Source organism: Polypterus senegalus, chromosome 6 (genome assembly GCF_016835505.1).
Source record: "Polypterus senegalus isolate Bchr_013 chromosome 6, ASM1683550v1, whole genome shotgun sequence".
Classification (NCBI taxonomy): Eukaryota; Metazoa; Chordata; class Cladistia; order Polypteriformes; family Polypteridae; genus Polypterus; species Polypterus senegalus.
The window spans coordinates 31,134,954-31,150,411 of record NC_053159.1 but is presented as its reverse complement, the minus strand read 5'-3'; the positions used below and the strand labels follow the sequence as shown (position 1 = coordinate 31,150,411).

Sequence of the window (15,458 nt, the reverse complement as noted above, 5' to 3'; positions counted from 1 at the left end):
TGGGTTGCTAGCCTGACACTCAACCATCCTCCTTTCACATCTGAGCTTATGACCGACAATGGCAGAGTTTCTGATAGACTATACATGCACAGAATTATCATACTTTTCTGAAATTTAAAGTCTTTTCTAATCTCTACTCTTCTCTGCTTTCTTTTCCGGAAATTCCTCCACTATACATTGTGCACCCAGGTAACCCTGGTTATCTATGAGAGCCACTACTCCAAATCTTCTGAGGCAAAGCCTAGAAGCAATGAGGGATGACTTAAGAACATTTATGTTAGGTAGAATGCCCAGTGGAGGCTGGGCTGTCTTTTGCTATTTGAAGCCCTGCAGATTTTGTTTTTTTTTCTAGCTTACCTGGAGTTTTCTTTGTTTTTTCTATTCTCCTGGCCATCTGATCTTATCATCAGATTCATCTTTACAGGCTCAAAATATGATATACTACTTTTCTTGTAAGCTTGTATTCATTTATTTTTGTTACCTATTCTTTATTATTCTTACCTAATTTAATTTGTTTTTGTTTATTTGTTACTATTTCTTTGACATCTTGTAAAGCACTTTGCGCTACATTCTGACTAGGATGTACTGTAAAAACAAATTAAAGTTTTAATTATAATGTTTTGCATCTTGTAACACACACCTATAATGTAAGTTATTCTGGCAATTTTAAAAGCACACAGAAGACATTTATTACAATAGCATATCCTCAGCTGTCTACTGTCACAATTAGTGTGTTTATATGTGCTTTAATAACCCTGTTACTCACAAAAAGATGGTTTCTAAAATGCCACGTAAACCCTTACTCCGGTTAGAGAATCTGGGTTATTGGCCTGTAAGAAACCAGGCTAATAGATGTAGATTTCAACCCAAGTAACCCGGTTATTTGGTTATGTAAACCATTAACCAGGTTACAGTTAAAGATTTGTACCCTGTGCATGTTTGTTGCACTCTCTTCGTCTGCACATGTGTTAGCTTCGCACACACTTTCAGAAGCCACAGGTAGCAGTGTCCACAAGACACATTTCCTAATACAAATGGTCAGATGATCGCATTATTCCTTCTCCTGGTTGAAATAACCTGTCTTAATATTTCAGAAATCACTAAATTTAGTCTCCAGAACAGTAAGGTAATGTGTTAAAAGTAATGTGGTTTGTAGTAACAAGTAGCCCAACACAATTATTATTTTATTGAAGTAAAATTATCTGCATTATCATCTCTGCAGCACTAAGTGTAAGGCAAGAAGCATACATACCAGTATTCTGCTTCATTACAGGGGCTCAGCTGCACAACCAACCAGAAGAGGGGGTTGCATGCAATTTGGTAACAGAAACCTATAAATAAAGTGCCATTTTGGTTTTTATCCAGCTATTTGCTATAGATATGTTGAAAAAGTGTGAAGAGACAACACAGCAGCTAGTGCTCATACCTCAAATCATCTGTGAATTGTGTCGAGGATGTAAAAAAGAAGCACATGAACGTATTTATAAAAACACAAGAAAATTTTCATAAGCTCCGTTTGTTTATGGATTCATGACAGCCAATGATAAGGTTTCACGCTTTTTTGCACAGTTTAATGACGTTGGAGCATTTTGCCTAAGGTTAACTAGTTGCGCATGTAAATGGAACTTTTTAAGAAACCCAGTTTCTGACTTTACCTGGTTACTTACCTTTACCCGGTATAGTGTATGCATGTACATGCATTCAGTGTTATTTTATTCTATAAAATTTTTTTAATATTCATTCTATATTTCCTTTTTATTAATCTGTTTAGTATTAAAAATTAAGTGCAAAACAAGTACAAATATACATAAGCAAGTGAAAGGCAATTATGAGAAGGCACCCCTTGCAATGATGTTATATTAGCTGCAAAATTAAATCAATAAACAAGAAAGTAAATAATTAATAACAAAAAAATAAATAAAAACTAGTACTAACAGCTGCAGGCCAGTTTTCACTTCAAACAAAATGGCAGAAAATCAAAAACACTCAGTACTGTAGAGAAAGTTTTACTAACAAAGTACTCATTTTTTCTGCTGTAGAGAGCTTTTATCTGTCAGTTACTGCCAAAGTTTACTTCTATATCAGCCAAGTTGATACATTTAATAGATTTTGATATACAGTTATTATCATATATTTAGAAGATTTAGAAATTGCTGTTAATTTTAGTATAATAATGCAAGTATCTTATTATATTTATAAACGTAACCAGTGTAAATACAAAAAAAGGTACATTCAAATCTACAGAAGCATTTCAGGAAAAAACTACCACATGGATTCTGCTTTTCTGTCCTTAGTAAGAAAGAGGTCTCAGCAAGTTGGATGCTAACTATGGAGCTTAAGTTCATGGAAAGGTTTTACTCATAATTTTAAACTGAACTATTTAATTAAATTCAAATTACAATATAAAAAGTCTAAATATGTTTTCTATAACTACCAATCAAATACAGTTTTCCAGCAATAGAACAAATAAGTATGAAAGATTCTCAATCAATCAAATACACAAGTATCTCTCCGAATAATATTCCAGTGGTGTGGACATTTGGTAAGTACTGTACTTACTTTGTAGGTAAAGCCCAGCAGAGGTTCCTCTCAAACACTGGAATCTGTGAGTGATGAGTAACACCAGTAACAAGGCGGTAGAGGTAAGTTCTAGATAGAGCACAATAGCGGGCATGAAATGTATCTGGTACTCTGAAGGCTTTAATAATACTAAATAAAATAAAAAGAAAGAAAAATGTACACATTAGTTAACAAAACAACAGTCCAGAAATACTGCATGCCAACAAAATGACTTATTTGAGAAGTAAACTGCAAGGACAAAATATATATATATTTTTTAGGTATGCAGTGTGGACTGGTAAATAACAGTATAAATATAGTCTCCATAGTATACACAGTCTCACTAAACATGCCTCTGTGCTCCTTCTGCCTTTGCTGTACATGTAATGTCTTTGAGGACTATGTAGAGCACTATATAAGATGAACTTTGCTTGCCTACATAAAGCAAAAACCAAAAAGGGCAAGGTGCATATCACATCTTTGTCAAATCTTACATGTTTCATTAAAAAAAAGGAACAAATATATCAACTTCAATATAATAATCATATGTTAGTTAGTATTTACCCTACTCACAATAAAAAAGGTGTATTTTGAGATCATACAGTGCCATCTACAGGAAGATTTCATTATTGATTCTGTACAGCAAGAAAGTTAGGAGTCTTTTCCAGTTTACTGTGTAAACTGTTGCAGCACTTCTGCTTTCTCAGACTTACTTTTAAGAGTGTAAACAGCAATGAAGTTCAATAAGTATTCAATACATTATTGTGGCATGTGTATTTAAAAAGCTTGGTGCTCAAATACCCTACAAAGCCTGCTTATGAAATATAGATTGTACGTGAAATAAATATATTTTATTTCTATTTGAGATTATTGTTACATTGTTTCTTCTTTAATTATGTATTCTTGCTTTTTGATTTCACTGTTATAATGTATCAAGCTATAAGAAAGTGTTTCTTGGTGTCTGCTAGAAGAAATGCTGTTTTTTGTTTCCATAAGTTTCTAGAAAAACCTTGTTAAACACTAATTTGCTTATTGTGCAAAAAAATAACTTAAAATTATAAAAAACATTACCACACCATGGCTCATACAGAACCTCATGACCACTTAATCCTGGACATACCGAAGTACAAAAACGGCGGATATGCCCAATCTGAGTCTTTTAAATTCTTTCCCTTCGAAACCTTCCAAACTTCTGCATGCTCCAATATTACCTGGTGTAGATAACACCCAGAGCATTGACAACACACAAGTTAACTGAAAACAGAGCAAGAAAGAGATATTGTCCTAACAGCTGCAGCTTTACTCATTCAACCAGTTTGAAATGATTAGAAATCTCCCAAAGCATTTTTCACAGCAAATATGCTGTATTCACCAGTGACCTTGTTCATCAAACATTTTTCTGAAAATTCACTTTGTGACCGACTTAGACATTTTTTTTTTATCTCCAGCACCCCATCATGCTGTGCAAGGCAAGTGTGATATCACAGTTGGGCATGAAGATGTCAGGACCAACCAGGAAAAGGTTGGACTCCTGCTGGAATAGGTGTTGGCAAGGTTTGCAGGGGGTGCTTAGCCTGTGGATCCCAATGTCCCAGTGTAGTGACGGGAACAATGTACTGTAAAAATGGCGGTGCCATTTGGACAAGACATAAAGCCAAGGTCCTGACTCTCTGTAGTCAAAAAGATCCTTGGGCTTTGAGTAGGGTGTATCCCGATGTCATGGCTAAAATCCCCATCACGGCCTAGTCATTCTGGCCTTCTACTCATCTGTCATCTCTGATTGGCCGTCTCTGATCCCCTCAACATTTAACAGCTAATGTGTGGAGAATGTATTGGCGCAGCATGGCTGCCGTTGCATCATCCAGGTGGACGCTGCACATTGGTGGTGGTTGAAGTGACTCCCGACACACTATGTAAAGTGCTTTGAGTAGTTAGAAAATTCCTATATAAATGTAAAGAATTATTATTAATATAATTATTATTAATCGCCTAATTCAGGGTGATGTGAACAATGTAGGGTTCGCTCATCACTATTTAATACAAGCCAAGTATAATATTATTATTTGTGTCGTGCTTACTTGTTGTTATAATCATGGTTATTTGGTCACCAGCAAGACTTTGAGGTGGTACCATAAGCAAAAGCACACACTTTTCACAGTGTACATTCCAAAACTAAATTTGGTCCATTCATGGAGGTAATGCTCTGCGCACTACACAAAGTGTACTCCCTTTGATAGCAGACTAAGAGGTAATTTAATTTATTGCATATTCAGTATTGACCAGTTTTCAGTAAAATCTTTATGTTTACCCATTTCCTACTTCTACCAATCAATTAACGGTTTGAAATTGAATACACATGTCCCACAAAACTTCAGCTTCCACTGGGATCTCACTTATTTTAAAAATAATTGCTTCTGAGCAATCAAAATCTGGATTTTCCTGAGATCCAAAAGCTACTTTGCATTCATGACCAATGGTTACCCTGTGTCTTCTTTTATATTGTCTTCATTCACAGCCATTTTTCAAACAATGTGAGTAAAAATAATGATTGTAAGCATTTATTGCTCACTGCAAGCCACATGTTTTAATTAACTGGATATGTATTCATTAACAGATTATTTTGCTTTTCAAAAAAAAAGTAAAGTTACTAGTACTTGCCACAAAGCTAACACAAACAAAAAATTATTAAGATGGCTAGCTAACCAAGCTTAACATAATTAAACATTATGGATCTATCTTATTCATGAATATAATGCGAATTATATTTTTAATTAGTATTTATTTTTCTATAACTATTAATAACATTAGGCAATGTGACACAGTAATTAGGGTTTTGGCTTATAATCCACAAGGCTGTCAGTTTAACTCCCACCATAAGCTCCCTGTAAATCATCCATCCATCCATTATCCAACCCGCTATATCCTAACTACAGGGTCATGGGAGTCTGTTGGAGCCAATCCCAGCTAACACAGGGCGCAAGGCAGGAAACAAACCCCGGGCAGGGTGCCAGCCCACCGCAGGGCACACACACACCAAGCACACACTAGGGACAATTTAGAATCGCCAATGCACCTAACCTGCATGTATTCTATAAATTATTTCAAAATAATGGTTCTGTATGAAAGAAGCAACATATATGAATAAGATTATTGATTCATTGCTCTGCATTGACTCGTCACTCCTGCGATGAATCCTTTAACTTGTCAGTGCTAATACCGTACAGCTACAGAGACATATACACTTAATGTATAAAGCCTTTAGCATGTTCACAGTGATGAGGACCTAAAAAAGTAAAGTTTACTGTATTTGTTTTAAGCACTTGTGGACTCACAGGGTCAAAATTAAACATTGCTGAGATTCAAGAGTCATCTAAATTGAAAGGTTTTCAAATGTAAAAATACGAAGGCAACTAAAATATTAAAGAACTTTGGAATAGTGTTTCAACTGGAAAAGGAGGAGCCCGCCCATATGCAGTATGTATACATTTTATACTGTTATTAAGTTTAATATATATTTCTGGATATCACAGAAGCACGGAGTTAACTTACAAAACTGATCAGTGCTACAGCAAAACTCTGACAACTATAAATAAAAAAATATACATGAGAATTTGCTAAACATGAAAGATCTTAATACACTGCTCACTGCACCAATTATACAATCAATTATTATTCTGTATTAAAAATAAACCCATTTTTAATTTACTAATCTGAAGAGTGACATATTTTCGTCTTATTTTGTTAATATCCTTTAGCAATTTTTTTTTAAGATACAGTTCTTACATATAGCATCGTGAATGATGAATTATGCTATGGAATCCAGTCTTGACCCTTCTTTTCATGTACTGCATGCTGCTAGTCACACACGTCTTCCAACCTTTTAATTAGTTGCTATGCAATATTAATTATCCTCTGCTCATAAGAGGGGAATGATGTGCATAATTAAGCAGGGTAAACCCTTCTCTAAAAAATGTAGCAATGTGCTTTTGTCAGGATAAGAGTCACAGGTTAAGAGTGTTGTATTGTTTCAGTTTATAATATTCTGTATTTTAGGACCTCTGCCTGCTTTTTGATTCTGCCACTTGTTGGTGTTTTTGTTACCAATGCATTATACAACTAGCAAGGACTAATGAAGTGCAGAACATAACACATAATAATACATAATACATAATCAGTTCTTCATATGCATGACCATTTTAAAGGGGAAAATATTCAAATCTGGAACCTAACTCCAGACATTCAAAAAAAGTAACTGTTCAGAGCATTAATAAAATCCATTACACTGAAATCATTATTTAATTCAGTTTGCTCCATCAAACATAAAGCAGCACTTAAACAATACTGTCATCTTACACCACTTCCTGAATGGTAAGTGAGACAGACACCATAGTGATTGTGCATGTAGCAAGTAATTCTCAACAGAAAGTTTTAGTTTTACTGTTTCAGTTAGGTATAGGTAAAAATACTGATTTCTCAATTTATAATTTATTTCAATTAAACAATTCAATATTAATTCTTAAATTCTCAAGACTAATCTTGTGAATTTCAATCCAACTCTAGTTTCAGTATAAAAAACTATATCATGAACCTCAACTACTACATAAACAAAACACCCCTATTTTTACTTAGTAGAAATGTTAACAAACCTACATGGAGATTAAATTTATCTGAGCAAGTCAAAATACTTACAAAAGAAATTCCAGCAGAAAAACTTGCTTTTCCATTTATTTTCATTATGTACTTAATAAATTATTGTTAGAAAAAAATGTAGCTTCACAGTATTTTGATTGCTTATGTTTTTGTATTGTCTGAAATTATGGTAAATAATTGCTTTCAGGAACATAAACCCTATTTTATAGCATTCCTATGGGAAATAAGTGTTTGACTTAAAATTGCCCCTTAATAATTAATTGCCAAAGAGCCTAGGTCACAAGAGCAAGGGTCATTGGTATATAGAGTGACTGTAAAGTTTAGAATGCTTCTCAAGTTACTCCCATTATAAAGCATTGTACACGTACAACAAAACCTTAGACAAACATGTTTATACATTTATGAATTAAAGGATTGTTTTACAATTATACACTTAGCTAGCAGTAGCATTTGTTTTTTGCATTATGATTTTTAATTTGCTTTCATAGTTGCTAAACCTCAGAGAAAATACCTCCAGCAAACATGTCTACCTTTTTTAGTGTTCCACCCTATTTTTGTCCCTCTAGACCTAAAAAAAACCTTATTTATATATCATTTATGACCATATCGCGTGCAGGAAATTACACTTTTTTCGTAAGTCTTCAGCAAGAAACACGTGAACATGTGCATGCCGCATGAACCGACCCTTTTGTTGATTGATGTGGCATGATTGCTCCTTTTTACAAAACTTTGAAAAAATGGGGATTGGTAATATAACCATGCTGAGTGTAAGTTTATGTTATTTCAAGGTTGCTGAACATTAGTATGATAATATTTTTGATATCTGATTCTATACCGGTGGTGATAACCCTCTAAGAGTCACTCCCAGAAGGTTAAAAATTGAGTAATTTCAAACACAAGCATGAGGGGTACCATTTCAGACTAATTCAAGGTCACTGGTTATGAATAGTATTTTTGATTCTTTACAAAGGATCTAGCACTCTATGGACCTTTAACAGAGAGTGAAAATGTAGATGTTTCTATTACAGTTGAGAATACTCAGTCTTTAAACATTTAAATTCAAACACACATCTTAATATTTCAAATATCTGACATAGCTACTCTTGTTTATCATGTACTTCTACCTCATGAAATAAATCATTACATTACCTAATGAGGTAAATCATTATGAACAACCTGAATTAAGGTGGCTTAAGTTTTTTCAGACATAACTACCTTCCATCCATTTGCTTCAAACTTTTTTTGTATCACACTGTTTTTATATAAATATTCAGAGAAATATGATGTTCTTTAACAAATATATTACACATTGACTGATTATGAAGACGCTTCTCACCTAATTGGTTCAGACTGCAAATGGTAATTTAAAGCATCAACAAGGACCTGCTCTGAAAATGGCATATTCCCCTCCTTCCTCTGAATATCCACATGGGCAGAATTCTGCAGGGCATGCACACCACTGTCTGTCCGGCTTGAAATGAACACTGCAATCTCATTGACCGGCCTTAACTTTCTGAGGGCATCCTACCTCAAGGAAAGAACACAAGACGATTTTGAAAGTTAACATTAACTTATATTCCATGAAAAATTAAATATAATAAAATAATAAAATTCTTAAAATCATATTTAAACACTCTCTACTAAAACCAAAAACAGACCATATAAAAATATTATCTATTTGAAGGTTTGAGTATGATAACAATAAACAAAAGAAATCCACAAACTATAGTTGGAGTTAAACATAACCAAATACATTTATGCATTCCCAAACCCTCTTAATCCAATTCAGAATGCTGAATGGTGCTAGAATCAAACCTGGCAGAACAAGGCACAAGACTGGAAACAAATCGAAACAGAGCATCAATCCATTACAAGGCACACACAATATCCATCCATCCATTATCCAACCCGCTATATCCTAACTACAGGGTCACAGGGGTCTGCTGGAGCCAATCCCACCGCAGAGCACACACACACACACCCACACACCAAGCACAGACTAGGGACAATTTAGAATCGTCAGTGCACCTAACCTGCATGTTTTCGGACTGTGGGAGGAAACCAGAGTACCCAGAGGAAACCCACGCAGACACAGGGAGAACATGCAAACTCCATGCAGGGAGGACCCAGGAAGCAAACTTAGGTCTCCTTACTGCAAGGCAGCTGTGCTACCCACTGTGCCACCGTGCTGCCCCACAATATCCACAATCACAAATAAATAATGCCAATTTAACATCGCCAATGAACCTAACACACTCATTTTTGCAGCTGAGGCAGTTAAAATCAAATACTCAGAGGAAATCTATGGAGACAATGAATGCATCAAATTATCCATTAATGAACTCATTATTTCCACTATAAGGTATAGTAAGATTTTCTCATCATTATGAGAGAATGACAAAAAACAACGGATAGGATATACTTAAAAGATTACACCTGAACTTGTTCATACCAGTCCACAGCAGAATTACCAATAAAACTTAGCATATACACATCTTTGAGATATACAGAAGAAAAAACCCTCAAGGACACTGGTGCAATTTGACAGCTTCACACAGATAATAACCAGGCAATGTACACAAAGATGCAAGTTATTAGCAGTATGTTTTTCTTTTTGATCAAGTTAACTTATTTTTTGTGACTATAAGAGTCAGATCTCAAGTGTGAGAATACATTAAATGTATAGTATACACATGCAAATTAGATTAAGGTTAACTTTAAAAACATTTACATCCTGTATATTACTTGATTTATTGAAAATAACCATGTTTACTAAGCAACCAATCTTTGACATGTAATACTGTAAATCAATTTAAAAGCTGGCACAAAGTGCACTGAAATAACACAAGTAAATTTACGTTCCATCGTAAAGCAGTACATTCAACCAAGAAGCTAGTGTGTAAACCAAAGCCATTCCGTTTACACAAGGAAAATGGAGTTACATGTTTAAGCAAAAACACCATAACTTACCTAAAGGCCAGTTTTTAGGTTCACTATCAAAGCTTAACAAGGCTTTTGATTAAATAGTTCCAAAGAAGCTTTTAATTCTTGCAACTGCTCATGCATTTTGTTTCAAACTTCATAAGTGTATCTTAACATGACACAGAAACAAGACAAGTGTTTATATCAAATGTATCACTAAATCAAATATATTTCAACAGGATACTGAAAAAAGACTGATTAAGTAAATTGTATGCTACTGTTGAAAGTGCTGTAGTATTAAAAAAGTGGAACTCAGTTTTTGAATGACCAAGAATGTTACACAAATGGGTGGCTGGTAAGAGAGCTACAAAAAATTTAATGCACGTTTTGAACAGTTTAACATTAAGTACAAAAACAGTCTGTGTGTGTGTGTGTGTGTATGATTGTTATATTAATGTTTAAAATTAGATTGTTACATTATTGTTATATTGTTGTATGTTAATGTATCTACCTAATTTCTTCTGTAATGTTTTTTTCACAAATGCCTTACTAATTATTTCTTATTGCTTCCAGGATCAAGCTCACTTCTTCTATCACACTTGATTTGTGTGCATACTTGCTGTATTGTTACATATAATGAGATCTATGCCTTTGCAGAAACAATAATAAATAAATAAAACATTGTTTTCATAAAAGGAAATACAGTAATGCCATTATCTTGTTACTTTTTTCATAAAGCCTGTAATTAAAAAAGAAAAACAATTTTCATAATGGTAACAGTTCTCTTAGGAAAGATAATTCAGAAGAACTCAAACAGAGGCAGTAATTACTGAGTCTATAAACTGATTCAGTTTTCTGACTTGTTTATTGTATTACAGGGACAAAGGGAGGGAAAGTCTATGCTTGTAAATGCAATAGCGAATCACTGGGCATACCATACCTTATCACATAATCATAATTTACAGCATCCAGTCAATGTAACCCTACACTTTTGGGCATGGAAGGAACTAAAGTACCTTGTGAAAATCCACACAGACAAAAGATGATTTGTAAATTACAGGAGGGCAGTGCTCAAGATGGTAAATGAACCCAGATCTCTAGATCTCTGAGGTAATAGTATGAACCACTGTACCAATGTGCAGTTCATTTACATAGTCATAGTCAACATTTCCATAAATAAAAAAATAATAACCTCTAGAAATGTGTCTGTTTGTTTGCCAGTCATGGAAAAACAGCTGAACCAATTTTCACAAGTTTTGCATATACCTTGCTATTGGTCCATCTCAGCAGGAGTGCACTGGAGCTGATTGAGAACAGCTTTATCAGCATGCTCAAATTTTGCAATGGCCAATGGAGGCTCTAATCTAAGACTGCATGTATAGCATTTTATTCTTAAACAATTTAAGTTTTTTATATCTAATCTTGTGGGGCCAGGCGTGATTCTCAAACGAGAACATTGTCAAGGGACAACTCATTAAAAACTTTATAGTGAATAGTGGTGAAATCCACCACTGCAAGAGCTACAAACACAGAATTTCATCCTAAAAACCCAGCCCAGCTCCTCTAGTGTTTGTGTACTTTAAATAGCCAGGGATTCAGAGAGAGAATAAATGAAACTGAACAAAAGACTTGATAATGAGTGAAAATAATAAGCTAAAATTCCTTTTATCAATTCAGGAGCTCATTTGCTCAAGGTAACATAAGCTTAATGATTAATTTGTACACAGTAATGACCGTGGCAACAGAAGAGATGGATACACACACGTAGACCACTGCAGCTGCTTGGTCCCATGCATTTGAGAAGTGTTTCTGTTTGCCATGATATCTTTCTCTCATTTTAAATATTGCATCCCTATATGGCATAAGAGCAGCAAACAGAGTTTAGATAAAGATTGTGGTCTTTGGAATGTTTGCATTTCAAATTAAGATAGTAATATTAACTTCCTTTAGTGACTCATTTAGACATGCAGTCAGAAGGTGGATGCTGTGCGCTTCATTCATCATGCTACTAGTGTTAGACAGATTTGTTGATTCAGGTGTTTTGAGTACCAAAATCTGCATCTCTTGTAGTTCTTTGTTATCATCTCAATTAAAGGCAGTCCTTTTTACCTCCATTTAACAGAATGTGACACACCCTTTATTTCAAATGCATATTTTGCAATTTGTATTTTGACAAATATAGCTGCCAATTGTACAAACTTAAATCAACCCTGACACTATAGTTGTAACTGAATAACAGACATGTATCGTTCACTTTTACAACTAATCCAATGTTGTTTTCAAATACCGATGTATAATCGGGTTTTATTTTTAACATATGCAGTGTGCTCTCCTCACACGCAGCACACACATTTACATGTTTAATAGGGGTCTTTTAGGGAGACTTTTTGGCTATAGACAGTTCGTTGTAATCAGAATCTTGTTATCTGATGGAACAGGTTAACAAGAGTACCATTGCTCTTTGCAGTTCAGATTCACTGCACCTACTTTGAATCTCACCTTCCTGAGGCGTTGGATAGGTTTAGAAATGTGACAGCCAATGAACTAATTGTTCCAACCCAGTTTTAAGCAACATTCACTCATAGTCATCTCTAGATGTATACATTTTTCTGAGAAATATTTAGGCCAAAACAGTTGTATGGTGTTTTCTAACCCTAAAGGAGCAACGTTCCCTTCTATCCACCCACCCAAAAATATTTAAAACATAAAAATACTATTTTACTGAGTTTTAAAGATGTTTCTTGAAACTGTATATGAAAGGAAACTCAGCTGTTACAGATACCACTACCAATTATTTTGTGATGTCATACTTTACATAGCTTATGGTGGTAGATTAATTCACTGGACATTTTTTACCAAAGTAAAACCTTACATTTTTGGAAAAGCCAACATTATTGTACACTTGCATAACATTAAAAAGTGCAAAAGAGATAAGTCATGATGAAACAGAATGAAACGCATTGTTTTAGCACTGCTGAGTTACTGTTCTGGATATGCTAGAAAGATAATAGCGGAGGATGGCTTTAGTAACTTTTATTGTTTCTTAATGGTAGACATACAGTGGTGTGAAAAACTATTTGCCCCCTTCCTGATTTCTTATTCTTTTGCATGTTTGTCACACAAAATGTTTCTGATCATCAAACACATTTAACTATTAGTCAAATATAACACAAGTAAACACAAAATGCAGTTTTTAAATGATGGTTTTTATTATTTGGGGAGAAAAAAAAATCCAAACCTACATGGCCCTGTGTGAAAAAGTAATTGCCCCCTGAACCTAATAACTGGTTGGGCCACCCTTAGCAGCAATAACTGCAATCAAGCGTTTGCGATAACTTGCAATGAGTCTTTTACAGCGCTCTGGAGGAATTTTGGCCCACTCATCTTTGCAGAATTGTTGTAATTCAGCTTTATTTGAGGGTTTTCTAGCATGAACCGCCTTTTTAAGGTCATGCCATAGCATCTCAATTGGATTCAGGTCAGGTCTTTGACTAGGCCACTCCAAAGTCTTCATTTTGTTTTTCTTCAGCCATTCAGAGGTGGATTTGCTGGTGTGTTTTGGGTCATTATCCTGTTGCAGCACCCAAGATCGCTTCAGCTTGAGTTGACGAACAGATGGCCGGACATTCTCCTTCAGGATTTTTTGGTAGACAGTAGAATTCATGGTTCCATCTATCACAGCAAGCCTTTCAGGTCCTGAAGCAGCAAAACAACCCTAGACCATCACACTACCACCACCATATTTTACTGTTGGTATGATGTTCTTTTTCTGAAATGCTGTGTTCCTTTTACGCCAGATGTAACGGGACATTTGCCTTCCAAAAGTTCAACTTTTGTCTCATCAGTCCACAAGGTATTTTCCCAAAAGTCTTGGCAATCATTGAGATGTTTCTTAGCAAAGTTGAGACGAGCCCTAATGTTCTTTTGCTTAACAGTGGTTTGCGTCTTGGAAATCTGCCATGCAGGCCGTTTTTGCCCAGTCTCTTTCTTATGGTGGAGTCGTGAACACTGACCTTAATTGAGGCAAGTGAGGCCTGCAGTTCTTTAGACGTTGTCCTGGGGTCTTTGTGACCTCTCGGATGAGTCGTCTCTGCGCTCTTGGGGTAATTTTGGTCGACCGGCCACTCCTGGGAAGGTTCACCACTGTTCCATGTTTTTGCCATTTGTGGATAATGGCTCTCACTGTGGTTCGCTGGAGTCCCAAAGCTTTAGAAATGGCTTTATAACCTTTACCAGACTGATAGATCTCAATTACTTCTGTTCTCATTTGTTCCTGAATTTCTTTGGATCTTGGCATGATGTCTAGCTTTTGAGGTGCTTTTGGTCTACTTCTCTGTGTCAGGCAGCTCCTATTTAAGTGATTTCTTGATTGAAACAGGTGTGGCAGTAATCAGGCCTGGGGGTGGCTACGGAAATTGAACTCAGGTGTGATACACCACAGTTAGGTTATTTTTAACAAGGGGGCAATTACTTTTTCGCACAGGGCCATGTAGGTTTGGATTTTTTTTCTCCCTAAATAATAAAAACCATCATTTAATAACTGCATTTTGTGTTTACTTGTGTTATATTTGACTAATGGTTAAATGTGTTTGATGATCAGAAACATTTTGTGTGACAAACATGCAAAAGAATAAGAAATCAGGAAGGGGCAAATAGTTTTTCACACCACTGTATATTCAAGTCCATGTTATTATGAGGCAGTTTTTATAATTATAATTACTGTAGTTAGTAATTATAGGTTTTGATGCCAGAGTATTGTTATTTGCAACAATTTTAAATCAGCACTGAATGAATTAGGACTAAATCATCTTTAAAACATTATTGAATACCACCACTTTTGGTTGCTGTCTCCTGTAATATTATGTGGCAATGTCTGTGAAGCCCAAACACTCCTAGCCCACTTTTATTGCGGATGCTTTCCACAGTCAATGGATTTAATTATTCAACAAGCCCAGTGTAGTAATGTGAGATTAAACATGTATTCATGAAGTCACAGTATACCAGGAACTGCAAAGAAGTGGAATTCATGGTTCCAACACAACAATTGAGTTACCACAATTATGAAATCATATACCAAAAGAACAAATTCTTGACACATGAGAACAAAAAAATGTAAAGTTATCAAAGAGGTAATGTAGATTACGTTTGGGACACTTGCCTTTTACCCTGCTTTGACAAAAGGGTTAAAATTTAAGAAGTACACAAACATTTGCTTTCTTACCTTAACGTACTTTATCTATTCGTCACTGAAAAAGAGTGAAAGCAAGAAAGGGTCACCTCCACCACAGTGCACCTCTTCATTTTCACATCCTTATCTTTCCTTCAGC

At 35.1% G+C, this 15,458-nt stretch overlaps 1 protein-coding gene across 3 annotated transcripts in view; it reads right to left on the bottom strand.

Moving 5' to 3' along the window:
* Positions 1 to 15,458, bottom strand: part of pusl1 (pseudouridine synthase like 1) — a 51,120-nt gene that overhangs the window by 21,773 nt on the left and 13,889 nt on the right. For 2 of the 3 annotated variants that reach the window (XM_039755753.1, XM_039755751.1), the window contains exons 3-4: positions 8,546 to 8,733; positions 2,560 to 2,709 (exon numbers count right to left, since the gene is read on the bottom strand). In XM_039755753.1, the coding sequence (XP_039611687.1) occupies positions 2,560 to 2,709; positions 8,546 to 8,733 (338 nt within the window). The remainder of the gene's footprint in view (positions 1 to 2,559; positions 2,710 to 8,545; positions 8,734 to 15,458) is intronic. The other variant, XM_039755752.1, reaches the window with a different exon arrangement.